At 51.1% G+C, this 19,558-nt stretch overlaps 1 protein-coding gene across 1 annotated transcript in view; it reads left to right on the top strand.

Annotated features, from left to right (window-relative positions):
- Nucleotides 1-19,558, top strand: part of LOC144128372 (uncharacterized) — a 100,091-nt gene that overhangs the window by 21,481 nt on the left and 59,052 nt on the right. The window contains exons 2-3 of the mRNA XM_077661733.1: nucleotides 4,467-4,758; nucleotides 6,514-6,835. Of these exons, the coding sequence (XP_077517859.1) occupies nucleotides 4,467-4,758; nucleotides 6,514-6,835 (614 nt within the window). The remainder of the gene's footprint in view (nucleotides 1-4,466; nucleotides 4,759-6,513; nucleotides 6,836-19,558) is intronic.

The following is a 19,558-nucleotide window of genomic DNA, read 5'->3' as shown; positions in this document are numbered from 1 at the left end:
TTTAACCAGAGCTAGCATTTCGAACTTCCAGCGTGGCGGCACCGCCACGTGGTCACGTGGTTGGTCACGTGGTGCGGAGCAACTGCCGGCGGCGCGTCGCGTCGGCGAAACTGAAAGTGGGGGGGGGGGGGGAGTGGAGGGTGAACCCACGTCCAGGGATAAAGATGAAGAAAGGAACGCCCAGCGAAACGAAGCGGCGAAAGACTTTACAGTTCGACTGACCACTCGGCCAGCTGTAGCTATCGCGTGGCTCCAGGTTTAACCAGAGTTAAACCACGGCCATTTTTTTTTTTTACATAGAAATGTTCGTAGAAACCTAAAGAACTGGCATAGAAGCAGCAGGGGCAGCGTCTCTTACCTGTGGTGCTAGCTGTTGCAAAGATAGGCGAATATATTTAACTGTTGCAAAATGCTGCTGCTAGCAATTTCTCAGCCCTTTTTCGTGTACATACCCATTTTTTTTATTCCGCATATGCAAGATAGCCAAACGGAATTCTCTTCCGGCTGACCTCCCCGACCCTTTCACGGCGAGACCCGTTACTGGGACCCCCCGCACCCAGCGGTCGTGTGACTGAAGCCATTTGTAGTTGTAGAAATCCGCAAGCCAAACCCTAGAGCCAAGCCAAGAGCGAAGAAGAGAAAAATGAAGAAAAAGAGAAAGAGAAGAGAGAAAGAAGCGAAGAGGAAGAGAGAAAAGCATTTTATTCACCGCTCAAAATATTTTGGCTATGGGGCACCATGCAGAAAACGCTGGTCGTCCTGTTGATCCGACGCCATCCAAATATGCCAGGAAGGAGGGAGCTGAGTTTGGAGGGCTACTGGGCACCGAAAGAGACTGTGCTCCAGATTGGCATAGGGTGAGGGGCAGGAGGGGTCATACCGCACGCGAAAGATGTGCAGGCGACGAGCTGGGGTGAGAAGGGTTTTGGTGTGAAGCTTGCCGAGAATTGAGCCTGTGTGAGGAAGAGGACAGAAGCCAAGTGATGGGAGAGAAGAGGATATGAAAGAAAGGCGAAAGTAGAGAAGGGAAGAAAATGGAAGGACATCGCGACGGATCTCGCCGAACGTTTTCACTAAGCCGTAGCCTAGTTTAGCCGCTCTTTATTTGTGTTGTCCTTTTTTTTTTGGCATTGGCATCGTGGCGACGCATGTTCTTCAGTCGACACTGAGTCACCTGCGTCAGCTTCACAAATTGCTTCGGCCGTAAAATCGCCCACGACGTTTCAAAAACGGCCCTTAGTAACGCTGCTAAATGTTAGCGTGCACAGTGGTTCTCAATTCTAAAGGCGCTGCGGGTGCGTTTGGGTGTGTGCGTTTTGTACGCGGTCGGCGTTGATCGATAAGCAGGCATGTATACGGCACCGATTAGTACCTTCGTGTGGGCCGGTCGGTGAGACCTCATTGAGAGGTGCAGCGCGGATGAAGCAAGGACGACAGAGACAGGAAGAAAACAGGACGAGCGCTCGTCCTGTTTCCTTTGTGTCTCTGTCGTCCTTGCTTCATTTGCGCTGCACCTCTCCATGATGTATATGGCACTTTCCCGTGTCCGCGATAAGCAGGCATATATACGGCACTTTCGCGTGTCCGCAACTGGCGCACATTTCGTGCCGCTCTCCATATAGCTCATCAAATCAAGCGTGTCGTTTCAAGTACAGGAACGTTGTAACGAACACCACTTGGGCGTATGTATGTTTCTTTTTTCTGCTCCTCATATAGCCATTCTATTCATTGTGAAGGGCCGGGTTAATTGGAGAGATTTAGGACAGGCCATTGTCCTCCTGTGGGCGTGGTCACGCTGATGACGATTCAGTGACCGCGAGCGGGCGCCAACAGTGTTTCCAGCATTTTCAAAAACAGATTCTTGCATTCATTTGTTCATTTCATTTCGTTCGCTCGCTTTTATTCGCTCGTCCACTCACTAATTAATCTCTCGCGCACACTCTTTTATAAAAAGAGAGTGTTCTAGAGGACAGCTTACTCCCTTCCTACTCCATTCTGTTTAGTGTGTGCAGACAACAGGAGCAGTGCTTCAGGCGCCGCCTCCGGCTTTATCCAAGTGCCAGCGGAACCCATTTCCGTGCAAAGCCTCGCACAGTTTTGGCGCCCACATATACCCTGTCCGTCACCGGTCATCACCCAGCACTCGGGCGCAGAGAACTCCAACCACGCGCCGCAGATCGACTGGGGAAATGGCACCTTTCGATCTCTGAGTTATGCCAAGACTGTCGCGGCGTTCCGCCGACATCATATAAGCGCCGGCAGTGATTTTTCAGGCGCTGACGCCGCCGCAGGAGTTATAATTGTATAATTGGTTTTTTCGGGGGGAAAGGAAATAGCGCAGTATCTGTCTCATATATCGTTGGACACCTGAACCGCGCCGCAAGGGAAGGGATAAAGGAAGGGAGTGAAAGAAGAAACGATGGAAGAGGTGCCGTAGTGGAGGGCTCCGGAATAGTTTCGACCACCCTGGGGATCTTTAACGTGCACTGACATCGCACAGCACACGGGCGCCTTAGCGTTTTTCCTCCATAAAAACGCAGCCGCCGCGGTCGGGTTCGAACCCGGGAACTCCGGATCAGTAGTCGAACGCCTTAGCCACTGAGCCACCGCGGCGGGTGCAGGAGTTCGCGCCGAACGAGCGATAAAGATGACGATGCTGACACACAGTGGATGCCGTTCGACGCCGAGATTTCCGGCCATTCCGCGGTTGCTGCTACTTCCAACTAACTGGATAGAGCGTGCAGTTTCTTTTTCGCCTCCTTTTGCTCGCTCTGCTAGCTGCCGATGTGCCTGTGTACCTGACGTTGCTTCTCCTTCGCGCAACCAGTGCGGAAGCGGTTAAAAACGCGGGAGGAGAGAGCCTGTCGCCCAGTCTTTCTATGCTGCTGTTCCTGCTGTCGCACCTTACGGCGGAAGCCGCCGCACGGGGCTGGCACGCTGCCACGACGGCGCCCCAAATGCCGCTGAATCTCTCCCGCTTTTGCCTTTCGGCCGGCACGTATACGGGTCTCTCGACGGAGGGAGAAGGGTGGGCGCGCTGTTTAGCACCTTCTCCGGGGCATAACTCATCCGCGGGCCCTTCGCTCGGCCAGTCGTTTATTTACGCCCTGTCTCGGAGTTTCCATCTTGAGACCTTTGCGAGAACTTCTCCCCGGCGCGCCGCCATGTTGCTTGCACGTGCTGCTGGCACCCAAAAAAGAAGTGGTACAGCGCCAGCGTTCAGCCGGTGGCCGCAGCTACACGTGTTTGGACAGCTCAGTGTCAGCATTGCAAGTGTCTGTGTTACAGGAGCGCGGGCGAGGTGAATAGTAGGGAGAAGAATTCGCACGTGAAATGCTTTAGAGAGGACCGTGCACGCACCCGTGGCGAATATAGGCCAGGGCTGCTTTCGGTGGGCCACAAGCGTGTTTGCTCCTTCGTGCCTTGCCTTTATTTTTTTTTTCATATATATGGATTACCAAAACAACGATGCGCGAACGTTTTGGCATAATAGAGAGATTTAGCAAAGCGATTACATACTAGCGTAGACGTATACCCGTTTACCGGACGCCTCTTGGCGCACGGGCAGTAGGCGTCCTGCATAGACCGGTATTCGTCTACTCTAGTATGTCTCCGCTTTGATAAATCTCTCTAATACCGCTCCTGAAAACACAATCCAAGCGGATAGCGCGCGCGACATGCTAGCACAACCTCTCTGCGCCAGGTGGCCCGGGTTTAACAAAAAAAAATTATTCAAAAGTGCTTGCTGGAACTCCTGCCGTCCTACCTGTAGGAGCTAGCAGTTGTTTTGCTGACAAATTCCGTGATAATAATAATAATAATTGGTTTTTTGGGGAAACGAAATGGCGCAGTATCTGTCTCATATATCGTTGGACACCAGAACCGCGCCGTTAGGGAGGGGATAAGGGAGGGAGTGAAAGAAGAAAGGAAGAAGGAGGTGCCGTAGTGGAGGGCTCCGGAATAATTTCGACCACCTGGGGATCTTTAACGTGCACTGACATCGCACAGCACACGGGCGCCTTAGCGTTTTTCCCCCATAAAAACGCAGCCGCCGCGGTCGGATTCGAACCCGGGAACTCCGGATCAGTAGCAGAGCGCCCTAACCACTGAGCCACCGCGGCGGGGCGTGAGTTTCGCATTTTCTATCGCGACTACTTTCCTTTTTTATTTTTCACTCTGTTAGCATTGTAAGCTCGCGTGTTCGATTTGAGGCCGATGCGCACACACCCGGTGTCTCAGCACACCCGAGGTGTACCCTGTAGTCGTGCTTTGCATTGCACGACGTGATATGAAAGCGAACGAAGCGCACGACCAAGGCGTCTGTTCACCCCATTTAAAAGATGACTACACAGTGCCGCTGCTGTGTGAACTGTCTTCAGCAGTGTCGGTTGTCTCTCCGTGCCTCTCCGTGTGTCGAACCGAGCCCGAGTCCGACCGTGTGCCGTCTTCTTCCTCCGCCCGTGCAGCCTTCGGCGCGGGCCCGGGACCAATGCCCACGACCCCAGCGGCTACACGTCGCTGCACCACTCGGCGCTCAACGGTCACCGCGAGATCGTGGCCCTGCTGCTGGACCACGAGGCGTCGGCGAACGCGGTGGACGGCCGCGGCTGCACGCCGCTGCACCTGGCCGCCTGGACGGGCAACACGGACGTGGTGCGGCTGCTGCTCGAGCACGGGCCATCGGTCGCCGACGCCAACCACGTCAACCAGGAGAGGGAGACGGCGCTACACTTCGCCGCCCAGTACGGACACGCGCAGGTATGCGCTCTTCTCTCGCGAGCCACGCGTCTGGGACAGTCTGGCCGCAAACTTGGATACTTCGCTGATATAGTGCACGCGTCGGAATGGGGCACGTGCCAACTCCCTGCCTTGTTGGACTTTTCTACATCAGAGTAATGTGTCGCCTGAGTAGCCGTGATATAAGATGAGGATTCGGACGTTAGGCCTAGAACGGTGCAATCCGGAACTATGTGCAGCGTTTTCCTTTCAGCGAGGCTAAGAGGCATCTGCGTGGAACGCAGACCTCTCAGTTGACGACTGTTGTAAGCGTTCATTAAGGCTGCGAACTGGGCGAGTTTGTACTGATTTATATCAGTACCAACAGTACAAATCAGCACTTGTGTCCATTCTTCGTTGTGTTCTGTTGTTTTATTGCGCTGTTCAAATATGAAGGTGTGTTGTAAGCGTAAATGTGCTTAGTCTGGTGGCACCGTAAAAAGTGGGGCACGGGTTATGCTATTGCACGTTAATTTAGCAGGTTGGTGGGCACGTAGGTACTCGAATCGCCGAGAAAAACTTCAGAACTGCTGCGATAATTGTGGACAGTCATTGAGTGAGCACCGGGCTTCCTGTGGTCGCTGAAAAACTTGGACGACGAAGTGCAATGCAATAGCGTTGGAGATGCCTCCGGCGCAAGTACTCTTTCTCTGTCATATAGATGAAAGGGAGTCCTGATACCACTACTGGTGCAGGGGTGCAGCACCGACAGGTGGCTTTTTCAAGCACAGCTACGGAGAGGAAAGGGGGGGGGGGGGGGGTTGCCTGTGAGACACAGATTGCTCTTCCCGAGCTCCTGTAAGGCCCATTTTTGCACAGGTATAGTTATTCGGGTAGCTATCACTCGACCAATGAGCTGATGCGCAGTGCCATGGCGGGCAGGTGCCAATGGCACTGAATTTATTCGAATTAATTTCACTACCACCTTGCCATAGTCCGCAGGTTGCAACCTGCCGACCGTGGCAGGTGCATCACCTCCTTTTTCTTGACACGGACGGACGGGCGCCGAGTTTTCTCGTGAATATGACCTGTAATGCTGTCGCATTAAAACAGTACGTTTGGAAAGTTTGGAGAAAATAAAACAGACACCGTACACCAGCTATGTTGGTGCACAGCACACACCCGCTTCCGTCTCACTTACTCGCCTACTTCACTTACTTGCGGCAACCAACTTCTCAATAAACGAGTTCTGTCATGTGTGGCCTCGCTTAATTCATACAGAAAGGTCACGTGGCGCAGGAGAGTGTAGCATCAATATTAGCCTGCTCTTGAGTTCGAAAAAGGAGAAAGCAGTATTGGAGAGTAGAACCGTTCCTAGAAACTACGTCCAGGATTTCTGTCCGTATTTTTACCCCTGGTTAGTCGCAGTGCTCGCTTTGCGTGTTTGACTAAAATTAGCTGTAACCGTTGCCTGATCGAGATCCCACTCACCTCGAACTTTGTCTCTCAGAGTCGGCTGTCACATGGAGTTGGCTCTCGCGCAGAGTTGGCTCTTGCATATAGAGATCTCGTACAGTATAGGATTTCGCATATAGTTACCTTTCAAATAGAAATGTCTTTGGCAGCCAATTTGGGATGCTTTTGTAGTGAAGTTGTGGTCGCATTGTTTTTTCTTGCAATTTGTTACTGTTGTTGAGTTGTGGAAATGTCCACCACTGAACCCCTTAGACCCTGGAATGGATATCGAATGAGTTCGTCTAAGCTCTGTACCCGTCCGCTCTTTCTGGGGCTTCGCAGGTGGTGGCTCTGCTCCTGGCGCACGGAGCCGAACCCGGGATGCGCAACGTTCGCGGCGAGAGCCCCCTGGACCTGGCCGCCCAGTACGGCCGCCTGGACAGCGTGGCGCTGCTGGTGAGCGCGCAGGCGCACTCGCTGCAGCGGCTCGCCACGGCGCACCACTCGCCGCTACACCTGGCGGCGAGGAACGGACACCGGCAGGTGGTGCGGCTGCTGCTCGACCGGGGATTCCCCGTCAACTGCCGCACGGACAACGGATCCGCCCTGCACGAGGCGGCCACCTTCGGAAAGCTGGACGTCGTGCGGCTCCTGCTCGACTACGGTGCGTGCTGCTGTTCTCAGACTGAACCATGCGGGGAGTGCCGATTGTTCCTTATACAGAGGCGCTTCGTTAAAAGCGGTAGTGCGTTGAAATCGAGGGAAACCGACGCGACGGTTTCCTGATACCACACACGAAGCTCAGAATGGTGGCTATAATCATAAGTTTAGGTGCTTTTTCACATCGACACTTTGTTTTATGATATGACGTTGTACTGCTGATATTCTATGCAACGCTGTAGCTGCATGTGGGCGTTGGGCCGTTTCGCAGCGGTCGCCGTCCGAACAGGCGCTACCTCCCCCCTGCACAACGCTGCACAGCACTCGCTAAATGGTATTCGCAGTGCTGCCGTGGCTCGTCCATCGATCGCAAGGCAGCCCGTCAGGGTGACCTCACGTAGTCACTCGGGTTTCCCCGGGCGACCACGTGGTCCAGGCTCAATCGCATCCGCAGATGGATTGATCTGGCGGGTGGTCTTAGTATAGGCATCTTCAAGCACGAAGAGTACATGGATGACCTTACTGAATTGGATTGTTTTTGGAAACAAATCCCTCCAGCCCTATTGTTATAGTCCAAGCATACGGCTAGCGGGACGGAGTTCGGAGCATAATTGATGGCTGCCTGATGATTGTTTTGCGGGGCTGAAACCTTGCGGACGTCTTCCTTGTTCCTGTAAGTACGCGTTTTTTTTTTCGCGCGCATGCGCACGTGCGCGAAGGATTGCTGCTGTGCATTTCATTTGAGCCGATGTATTTTTCGTCTGAGTGAGCCGCTTGATGTCGTATATAATGCGAGGCGTGCATGCCGTTTCCTAGTCCGAACGACTCAATAATCGTCAAAGCATCATGATGTGATTTTGCCACGTTTTTTTTTTCGTGAGCACTGATCGTACCTCTGGTTCCGCCGAAATCCGTTAGCAGGTCAGTTTTCGTGGTCAGAGTTCGTGACCTGAGGTACCTTCAGCAGCAAGCAGTCTCATTCGGCTTATCCGAAAGTATTGTAAAGCCTGTTTTACATGCAAGCGAAAACGCTCGTATTTCCGCCCCACAAAAACCCGAGCCGTCGCGGCGGCTCGAGCAGCCAGAGCGAAGAGGTTCCAGAAAGTTGGAAAATTTCCGCCGAGACGCGCCACTCAGTTCGCTCAGTCCTTGCATGTGAACCAGCCTTGAGGGAGTGCGTCGCGCAGTGACAGCGACGAAGACATGCTGCACAGAAAAGGGGAGACGACGAAGAAAGATTAAACAGAGAGTGTTGGAAGGAACAGTTCTGTGCCCTCTTTGATCTTTCGCAGTGTGTGCGCCTCTGTCTGAATATTCTGCGTTTATGACGCGTCCCAATCTAACTTGATTAAAATTTTCCCAAGGCCACCTTCTGCTTTTGTTTCCACAAGAGGAACCTTTCGTTAGCACCGTTACGTACGCGAAAAAAAATGTGCTGGAGGAATGAATTCAACGCCTTCCTTCTGTTTTTGTTCTTGACACGTGTTGATAATATGTGCATGGAGTTGTTCGCCCACCGCTACGACAACTACGACCCAAGGGAATTTTTTTTTTGTTATTGCGTCTTTTCTTGAATGTTTTGGGCGAAGAAAACCCGCATTGCCTAGAGACACATGCCTGTAATCGTCTTGGTCCAGTATTGTGGCTCCACACACATCGGCAGAACCCGGTGAGCGAACACATAAAGAGCGCGCTCGAGCGGTGGACTTCATTAACAACCTGTAGCATCCTACGACGTCAGACGCAGCGCTGGGCGCGTCGCTATCGCCGCAATTGACGCCACGGCATCTGCCGTTGACGCTGGAGGCTCACAGCGTGGGAGACGGCAGCGGCGAAAGGGGTTCGGACGCAGTGCGGTGTCCTCCGAAGGATTTGGTCTGAGAAGGCCATAGAGTCGTCAAGTGTCCGCCATTGTTTTGCGCCGTTGTCGAGAGCGTGAAGACGGAAGAACAGTTCTGAACGAAGCATCGGTGTACCCGCCGCGGTGGCTCAGTGGTTAGGGCGCTCGGCTACTGAGCCGGAGTTCCCGGGTTCGAACCCGACCGCGGGCGGCTGCGTTTTTATGGAGGAAAAACGGTAAGGCGCCCCTGTGCTGTGCGATGTCAGTGCACGTTAAAGATCCCCAGGTGGTCGAAATTATTCCGGAGCCCTCCACTACGGCACCTCTCTCTTCCTTCCTTCTTTCACTCCCTCCCTCATCCCTTCCCTTACGGCGCGGTTCAGGTGTCCGCCGATATATGAGACAGATACTGCGCCATTTCCTTTCCTACAAAACCAATTATTATTATTATTTTTGCTTCCGTCGAAATGCGGCCGCCGCGGCAGGGTGTGAACCCAGGTGCTCCGGCTCAGTAGCCGAGCGGGTTCTTCAGATGAAAGAGAGCCTTCCTTATGGCTTCATTGATGAGGTTTGCATTAAACAAAGCCACGCATTTGTTACGGCCGTGGGCTGTTTCCGAAAAGGGCTACCTCGTCGTCGGACACAACTCAAGAACGCAGAGGCTTTTCTCCGTCTAAGTACCCGCTTACAGCCAATGGTGTCGGCCGATTCTCTTGACCCAGCTGCTAGCGTGAAAATGCAGGGAGCAGCGCCACAATGTAGACAGGGTCTATCCCTGACCACAGAGGGAAGGGATGATCTATCCCCTTTCATCTACCACACCCTGCTTTGTCACATTAGCAAAGGTCATGAAAATCGACCGACGCCATTGCCTGGAAGGGGGACCTTTGACAGGGAAAAGCGGCCGCGTTCTTAAGTTCCATCCGACTGCAGGGCCAGAAATGTGTTTTTCGGCGACTTCCTGTTGCTGACATATCCTCTTTGCGTGTGAAATCTGCGCCTAGGCTGATTTTAAAAACCATGTTTCATTGCACTTCGCGACTGCTACAGAGAGTATACAGTACCCGACCTGCCCACCCCGTAGCAGTGAGGGTGTCGCTTATCGCGGTATTCACGAAAAGAAATGGCGCGTTCATTCCAGTTACTTGCTTAATTCAGCTCGTCGAAATATTTAAGACGATTTCTCAGGAATGCGCTAATTGTATGTGGCAAGTACTTTGACGTATTAATGCTGATGCTTTGTGTTTTATGCAAATAATATTGTATGCAGACGCCTTGTATGCCAACATCGCCAGTTATGCCTCACATTGTTCCATCAGCACCGACAACGTGTACCCTGTGCTGGCTTACGCCAGTCTGTATACAGATATGCACAGCCAGAAGCACATCGAAACCTAGTGCGTAACGTTTTCTGTGTCGGGTGTAGCAGTCAGTGGAAGTTAAATTACATGAAATTCTTGTAACTCAGCTATTGCTGTTTTCCAGTAGAGTTCTCACTAAGAAACGTTCCTTCGGAACTTAAAAAAAAGGAACCTCCTGGCAAGATTTTGGAGTAATGCGGGGCTATCTTTCGTGTCCAATCGGCAATCTGGAGTAGTCCTCCGGCCCCGCCGCGGTGGCTCAGTGGTTAGGGCGCTCGACTACTGATCCGGAGTTCCCGGGTTCGAACCCGACCGCGGCGGCTGCGTTTTTATGGAGGAAAAACGCTAAGGCGCCCGTGTGCTGTGCGATGTCAGTGCACGTTAAAGATCCCCAGGTGGTCGAAATTATGCCGGAGCCCTCCACTACGGCACCAATTCTTCCTTTCTTCTATCACTCCCTCCTTTATCCCTTCCCTTACGGCGCGGTTCGGGTGTCCAACGATATATGAGACAGATACTGCGCCATTTCCTTTCCCCAAAAACCAATTATTATTATTATTAGTCCTCCGAATCCGCGAAGCAGCGAGATGTCGAGGGAATCTAGGGATCGTACCGTCGCGGTCTACTCACAACTCAGAATCTAATAATAATTGGTTTTTGGGGGAAAGGAAATGGCGCAGTATCTGTCTCATATATCGTTGGACATCTGAACCGCGCCGTAAGGGAAGGGATAAGGAAGGGAGTGAAAGAAGAAAGAAAGAGAGAGGTGCCGTAGTGGAGGGCTCCGGAATAATTTCGACCACCTGGGGATCTTTAACGTGCACTGACATCGCACAGCACACGGGCGCCTTAGCGTTTTTCCTCCATAAAAACGCAGCCGCCGCGGTCGGGTTCGAACCCGGGAACTACTCCGGATCAGTAGTCGAGCGCCCTAACCACTGAGCCACCGCGGCGGGTCAACTCAGAATCTTGAATCCAAATCGGCCACTGAAACACGCTCTTCGGTTTCGCGTAGCAAGAAAGCATGCTCCGCGTATCACCGGTTGCAAAACGGCATTATGCGAACGTGTTCGCGCGGTTTTCTTCGCTTCCCTTTGTTTTCCACCTCTCGCGGGCGGACGCGAGCAGCATCCTGCGCGGCGCTCAGCCAGCCGCCTGGGAAATGGCGCATTAGCGCTCCCTGTGAGCGCGTGCCACTGTGCGTGTGAGGAGGCTGTGTGTACCTGTTGTCACGGGGCGGCAATGACAATGACACGGCATCCTCCTCCACGCGGGCCTAGCGGCTGAGTGGGTCGCGTGGGCGGCCGTGCGGCGGGACGCTCGCGTGATGCGATTGCGCGAACGGCGTCGGCGGCTGCGCCCTTGACTCGCGGCCGCATCCTTTCCAGGGGCAGCCGCGGCGCGCCCTTGTGTTCCGTCCCGCTCGTGCTCCGCCGCGAGAGGACGACAGCAGCGCCTCCTGCGTGTTTGTGGCCTGGTGAAGTCGGCGGCCGGCAGCTGACGCGTATATATGCTCAGGGTGACGTCATGAGCGTTGGAGCGCGTTGCGTTTCTGCCGTGTATCGATTGCGCAGTTAGGCGGCTGCGTTTTTTATGGAGGAAAAACGCTAAGGCGCCCGTGTGCTGTGCGATGTCAGTGCACGTTAAAGATCCCCAGGTGGTCGAAATTATTCCGGAGCCCTCCACTACGGACCTATTTGTTCCTCTCTTCTTTCACTCCTTCCTTTATCCCTTCCCTTACGGCGCGGTTCAGATGTCCAACGATATATATGAGACAAATACTGCGCCATTTCCTTTCCACCAAAAACCAATTAATATTATTATTATTATTGCCGGTCGACGAAGTCAGTGGGAACTGTAACACGGTCGCTTAAGCTAACTCGCTTGAGATGAAAGCCTGCGGTCCGTATGTACTACTTACGCCTTAACACTTTGATGCCAGCTGTGATGGTCTTGATTCCTGGCATACATGCGGATAAAGGCAACAGTAACCGAAACCAAGGAGCTCAAGGGAATATTTATTTGTATAGTTTTTTTTTAATGTGGGGTTGATCACTGGTAAACTAATAGTGTAAGTGTATTATCGCTGAAAGAGAACTGATTAGAAAGCAGATGGTGGGGGAGCTTGCGGGTTCGGATCTCACCGGAGGCATGTGGTTGTTTTTTATTCTGCTTTCGAATCGATTATCTTTCAGCGACTAGGTGGTTGCACTATTAATTTATCATTGATCAACTTCACAATTAAAAAATAGAATCACTCCCTTGTGCTCCTTCTTTTCCGTGACGCTTGCCTTGTTTTGTATGTATGTCATCACGAGCCCCTCCTTTCTCACATATGGCATATACAGCGCAAAACACACGCACACGCACGCACACACGCACGCACGCGCGCACACGCACTCCCCCCCACACACACACCGTTGTTCTTAACGAGAAACGGTAAAAACAAGACAACGCGAGCGCTGGTTATAAACTAAGTGCATTTGACGCACGAGAAAAAAATATATGCGTGCTTAGAACAAGCGTGACTACTGATCCGGAGTTCCCGGGTTCGAACCCGACCGCGGCGGCTGCGTTTTTATGTTGGAAAAACGCTAAGGCGCCCGCGTGCTGTGCGATGTCAGTGCACGTTAAAGATCCCCAGGTGGTCGAAATTATTCCGGAGCCCTCCACTACGGCACTTCTTTCTTCCCTTCTTCTTTCACTCCCTCTCTTATACCTTCCCTTACGGTGCGGTTCAGGTGTCCAACGATATATGAGGCAGATACTGCGCCATTTCCTTTCCCCCCCAAAAAAACAATTATTATTAGAACAAGCGCTTGTGAGGAACAGCAACAAAGAAACGAAAAAAAACAACCGAAATACCCTCCGGTGCGTTATTGGAAGTAAAGCATAGTTGTCGATTAGCGGATATGGCGCAATAACTGTCCCACTTCTCGGTGGACACCTCAACAGCGCCGCAAGGGAAGGGAGTGATTGTGGGAATGAAATAACAAAGAGAGAAGCGGTGCCGTAGTGGAGGTCTCCGGAATAATGTCGACCACCTGGGGATCTTTAACGTGCACTGACATCGCACAGCACACGGGCGCCTTGAGCATTTCGCTTCCACTGAAACGCGGCCAGATCGGTCGCGGGTACGAACCCGGGTACTTCGGCTCAGTAGCCGAGGGCCCTAACCACTGCGCCACCGCGACTGGTGTGGAAGTAAAGTTACACGAATTCAGTGCCTTGCAACGCGATAAAGGCCTGGCTGGCCCCTAAGCTTCCTCGCGTCTTTATCTGGTGGGCGTCTTGTATCTCCCTTGTTCTTGAGCCTGGTGTCGAAACAGGACGGAACTTGCTTCCAACCGAGGGGAGCTGCCGCACTCAACGCAGTGCGTACAGATATAGACGAGGAAGCCGAAACAAGCGCAGATATTCCTTAAAAGGCGCCGCCTGAAATTGTTCACAGGCCAAGTGTTATTGATGCAATGCAATGAGGAAGATGGCGAAAAGGCGGCATAGGAAGTGTGCCGCTGAGGCGATGACGAACCGCGGAGGTCATAGTTGAATCTTGTTCGATTCAGGTCAATTCAGTTGAATTTTGTTCGACATCCTTAGTGGCCCTTTCTTTCATGCATGAGTATGAAGGAAGTCAACAGGCACCGAAACCAAGGTGCATAGAGGAATAGTTCTATTTTTTTAAAATCATTTGTGGTGTTGATCACTGGGAACTAAATACTGTGAATAATACGTCGCTTAAAGACAATAATTATAAAGTTCGGTTGGATCCGAACCCACGAATTTCGGAGGTCATGGGTTCGGATCCCATCGGCAGCGTGGTTGTTTTTTTCTTCTGCCTTATAAATAATTGTCTTTAAGTGACATATTATTCACAATATTTAGCTCCCATTGATCAACACCGCAAATTATTTTTAAAAAAATTGAACCATTCTATATACTATATGCACCTGGGTTTCAGTGGCTGTTGGTTTCCTTCATTTGTATGAAAAAACGAGCCCCTCATTTTCCTTCCCACATCTGCTAAATTTCTTTCACGGGGTTTTACGCATGGGGCGGGAGTTCGTTAAACAAATGGGGGCGGTTGTTCAGCGTTGAGCGTGATCGGTGACACGTTCTCGAGAAGTGGATGACAAATCGCTGACGACGATGTCACGGGGCTGGCCGTTACACAGTCTGTGGCTGCTCAGAGAAAGAATGAAGCGTATGATAGGGAGAAGTATGCGATGGTGGGCGGGCAGCTTGAAGTGGATGACCGCTGCGGTGAGGTATACATGACGCTGATGCGATATGTAAGTCGCTTGAGTGAGGAAAGAATAATAGTAATAAAAAACTTGTGATAAGGTGCAAGTGTCGCAATGCGGTGACGAAAAGAAGTTTGTGACGAAGGAGGGCGGCCACAGTCTCCCCCCGTCTGCAGCCGGCACATTCTGCGCTGCCGGCCCCGTTTTCCCGAAAATCCAGTGTCGGTGTTGTGAGCGAAAAATCACGAGCATCGCTCTGGCAGGTGGTAACCCAGAGAGCAACCTAGGTGGCAGGTGGGCCACTTAGGTCACGTGACCTTGAGGCGTCATCACAACCTGCCCACCGGATAGTGAGCAAACTGCCCATCGTGACAGGTGGCACTTAAGTTACTGATTGGTCGCTCGGGAAGGGCAACCTGGGCCGCCAAAGGCCCCACCGGGTGGCAGCACCTGCCATCGCAGGGCAGTGGCGCATCGTTTAACCGATGCACCACGGCGCCAGGAGGGTTATATGAGGAGGGGTATAAGGGTATGAGAAGAATTTATCATGGAGTGAACACGTCGAAATCGTTAGAAGCAAACTGCGGAAAGTTTTTGGTATTTTCTCCCAACTTCGATATTTAGTTTGGTTTTAGGTTTGGTTTTATGGGGTTTAACCTCCCAAAGCGACTCGGGCTATGAGGGACGCCGTAGTGAAGGGCTCCGGAAATTTGGACCAACTGGGCTTCTTTAACGCGCACTGTCATCGCACAGCGCACGGGCCTCTAGAATTTTGCCTCCATTGAAATTCGACCTCCACGGCCGGGATCGAACCCGCGTCTGTCGAGTCAGGAGCCGAGTGCCGTAACCACTGAGCCACCGCGGCGGCTCGGATATTTAGTGTCGAAGCGTATTAAGCAGATGCTGTACAGTGCGCAGTTTTCTTTTGTTGTTAATTACCGTGTTTTTGTTCTCGTAATACCACTTCATATACTTGTATCAAGCGGGTGCATCTCCTTCGGAATGAAGTTCGAAATATTCTTAGTGTTGCGCGATTGGAACATACCGAACTATTCTTTCCGGCACTTGGCGTCACTCCCTTCCCATTATTGTTTGAAACTGTATTATTGAGAAGGTAAAATGAAAGTGTTGAACAAATTAATTATTTCATTATACTCATGTCAAATCTAACATTTTAGCAACTAGAGTACACAACGCACACTGGTTTATATAGGTTGTGCCTCAAACAGGCCCAAAATTTGGTCGCCAAATATTTTGCTGCACTCTTCAACATTTTTAAGATAATTTTTTCCCAATTAATGTTTAGCTAGGCACTGCCAACGCTCTTATCTAATTATTGTTTCTGCTTACTTTTTATCGCTATGTTTTATCATACTGTGTTGTTGCCGTACGGGTATTCATTTATGCAAATAATATACGATACTCTGTTGTGTCGTGCCTTTAACGTACGTCGACCTCTGTCCAGCCTTTCCACTGATTTTCTGTCGATGCGCCCAACTTAATCATGAATTTTAAAATAAACTACCTAATTGCACTGAATTGAATAGATACATATTTTATCTGTTTTATGCGGATTTTATTCGGTCGTCCCATCGATTCATAGGCGGTGCAGGCAGGCAGGTCAAATTTATTTTTATTTTTGCTTCGGACCGCCCCCAGCAAACGAATGTTCCATCGATTGCCTTAAGCCTACTGCGGCTCAGCATCGTTCTCATTTCGCGGGCTGCACACTGCTGGCTACTGAGGGCCGATGCGAGCGCTATTTTGTCGCTTAGCAAAATGTTCCTTACGCCTGTGCATTAAATGTGTGCGGGCAGTGTACGTAGCCGTTGCCTGCCGCTGTCGTGAGCAGTGGCTGCCGTTAACCCTAACTGCATGCCTTCGGGGCCGGGGCACATGCGCTGACGCGCAAGAACAATGGAGGTGCGTGTTTGTGGTGGCATTGATCCCTTCCACAAGTACTTTTGTGTGCGTGTGTGTGTGTGTGTAAGGGGGGGGGGGGGTTCTTGACCCTTGTAGGGCCGCAAACCGAGGCAGCCTATGTCGATCGAGGCCCGTTGTGTAGATGTGCTCGCCGTCACGAAGGCAGACGCATTCGAGGAGGTGTTCGGTGGGCGGGCTGCTTGCGCCTTTTTCGGCGCCTTGCTTTTTATTCGGCCGAGACCCGTGGGAACGAAGGCAGCGGCCGAGCATCAAGGTTGCGGAATCACGCTCGTGGGTGTGTGCACCCTGCCCACCACCCACTGCGCCCTCACTTGGCTGCCTCGGCCTCCGGCGGAAAGAGGCGGTCGCTGGCCCGCGTTCGACAGACGTGGGGCCTTTGGGAGTGTACTACGCGAAGCCTGCGAACGTACTTGTTACGACGACGACGCAGACGACGATGAATTTTTTTCTCCTGTGCGGAGAAATGATAGCGATAACTTTACTGTACCCTCCCTTATAAAAATGACCTATAGACAGTCTGTAGACTTCTTACAGACTTTTTGTCTTCCTATAGATATTTATTTTTGTCCATTCATAGTCTATAGACTGTCTATAGACAAATGTCTACTATAAGTGTATAGCCATAAATCTATAGATTGTCTCTAGACTGTCATAGGATTGGTATTGCCCATAGTCTGTTTTCTAGGGTTTGTCTGTAAAGAGTCTATAAACTTTGTAGACAGAAGTCTACGGACGGTCTATAGACAGTCTAAAGAAATGTTTGTAAGGGTTTGCCCTCCCCTCCTTCAGTCACGCGCGCTCTGAGAAGCGCCCAGACCACCGCGTGACTATAGTGATAACAGAACTTGAAAGCTTCTAAACCTGTATAGCATTCTCTTTGCTAAAGGGGACGAGGCCGGAGGGAGTGAGGGCGTATCAGCGGTTGCGACGCGCCATGCATGCTGACGGCGACGTGAAGAAACATAAATGATGGCACGGGCGCCAGGGAAGCCCACTGTATCCTCGTTAGACCGCGCATGTATTATAATGCATTTGTCTTTTGAGGAATTCTTAAAGAAACGCATCACTCCCGCAGCCTGATTGCCATTGGAAGTCAGAAGGCACTCACTGTGCTCCCACGCAAGTCAGCTTTTCAACAAGCCTGAAACGATAGGCGTGGTCTGAGCAACTTTTCAAGTTGATTTTGTTGTCTAAATCAGATTTCTGCTTTCAGCGGCCTATCAGCTCTCAAATGTGTCGTGCTTCCGGCGTATTTCTTGTAATTTTGACTTTAATGCACATTCTGTCGTGCACATATGTGTTTAACCAAAGGCATTTGTTTTAAACATAACCATAGGCCATAACACGTTTTTGCATGTTTATGTTGGCCCAGATGACCGCCGAAGCTTGAGATGTATTTGAATTAACGCTGACAGGCCGAACTATTGCTCGGATCTGACGTGGATGCATATATATCCTCTTTTAACTCCTTCCTTACAGCAGAAAGACAGGCAACTTCAGGCTGGTGGGCGTAATTTTTTTTTTAAAGATTAATTTAAAACTCTGCCTTTACTGCCGCATACCGTAGTGTAGCGAATAAAATTCTCCTTTCAGTGATACAAAGAGAAAAACAGTGTATGTCGATCGCTTACGAAACGAACAAATCTTTCATTGGCGAAATTGGAGAGACTCGAGCAGAACGTCGGAAAAATATTAAACGTATCCAGTCGCCAAATATGGGAGCAAAGAATATAGACTATACGTTTGGTGCATTACTATGCCAAGAATAAGTAGAGTTACAGAACACTGGTCATGCTAAATTTTCCGCTTAGCAAAAAAAAAAGAAAAAGAAAATCACTTGCTCCCGCGCAGCGTTTTCCGCTGCTCCGCAGTGCAGTGCCAAGGTGGATTCCAGGTCGTCTTACAGATAACTGTATTTTTATACACTGCTGGTGGCAGGGAATTCCCCGGTACATCCAGAGAGGCCCTGAACGCAGTGAACCTCCTCGGAAACGGCAGACAGAAACGAAGGTTACAGACGGGCACCTGTCGATAGTCTGAGCTGGGAGGTGCAATAGTCTCTGTACGGAGTAAAATAAGACGAATGGACGTCATCCTTTCGCACATCGCTGTTACACCACAGCTGCTGAGCAGGGTCAGTGCGAGAAGAGGACGCCACTTTGGGCGCCATGCTTGCGCGGTAGCTCCACGTTGACAGGTTTGGTGCGAAGTTTAACAATATACTCCCTCATGCGGCTGACAACGAAACCGATTTTCTAACTGAAGTGCAGTCCTTTCGCAACATAGGTTACTTCTCTGAAAGAGGCCCGGGTTGCTTAGGATTGGGCATTTGGGCCATCGCTCAGATTGAACGCTTTGAAACCTGCCCACCGGATACTGTGCAAACTGCCCACCGTGGCAGTTAAATTAGTGATTGGTAGCTTGGGAGGAGCAACCTGGGCCGCACAAGTCCCACCGCTGGGAGCACCTGCCATCGCAGGGCAGTGGTGCATCGCTTAACCACTGCACAACTGCGACAGAAGGGTATGAGCACTCCCAGGGATCTGTGGACGTAAGGCGTAAAATGTGCTTCTGCATGTATGGGCATTAAGCCACTACGCTATCGCGCCATACGCTTTAAACGGAACTTAACCAATTTTTAAAGAGTGAGGAGGCCTTGAGCTCCTCGCACTTTCAGAGCCGTGAACTGCGACCGATGCAAGTATAAGTCTGATAAATAGTCCGGCCGAACGCACATACAGCCAGCGGAAGCTTACACGATACGTGGGCTCACGAGAGCAAATGTGTGGTAGCGCTGCCTCGCTACCCGAACGCCTGATATGGATACCAGTTGACGGAGAATCCATGTGTCTCCTCATATTTGCAGGTATTTCAGGCGGCTTGCTTGCGTGACTGTGCCGAATTATTTTTTTCTTTCCGCACACACACCTGTACCCGGTGAGTTTTTGGTTCCGACTGAGCAATTTTGTGCAAGCGTGTTTTTCAGTTCGCAATTCAGGGAGGTTAATATGGAGCGCGCACGCCTCTTAGAAGTTTGCAAGCCACGTGTCAACTTACAGCGCGGCTGCTGCGATTTGTGATTAATTTGTACATTACTTTGCACGCTCCGACAACTGTAGGAAAAATTCTACAGTTCAGTTCTATGTAAAGAGATTTCGTCCCACCATGTATTGAGTGAGAAGAGGATGTAATGAGTGAACTTTATTTATATAGACTGGGGATGTCGGCAATCATTGTTGCCGACGTCTCTGCAATATTAGATTGTTAAACGAGGGTCGAAAATGAACCGAGAAATGAAACCACCATGAATGACCTAAATTAACATTAACATGCCCAAG

The sequence above is a fragment of the Amblyomma americanum genome, chromosome 4 (genome assembly GCF_052857255.1).
Source record: "Amblyomma americanum isolate KBUSLIRL-KWMA chromosome 4, ASM5285725v1, whole genome shotgun sequence".
NCBI lineage: Eukaryota > Metazoa > Arthropoda > Arachnida > Ixodida > Ixodidae > Amblyomma > Amblyomma americanum.
This window is presented reverse-complemented; position numbering and strand designations above follow the sequence as displayed.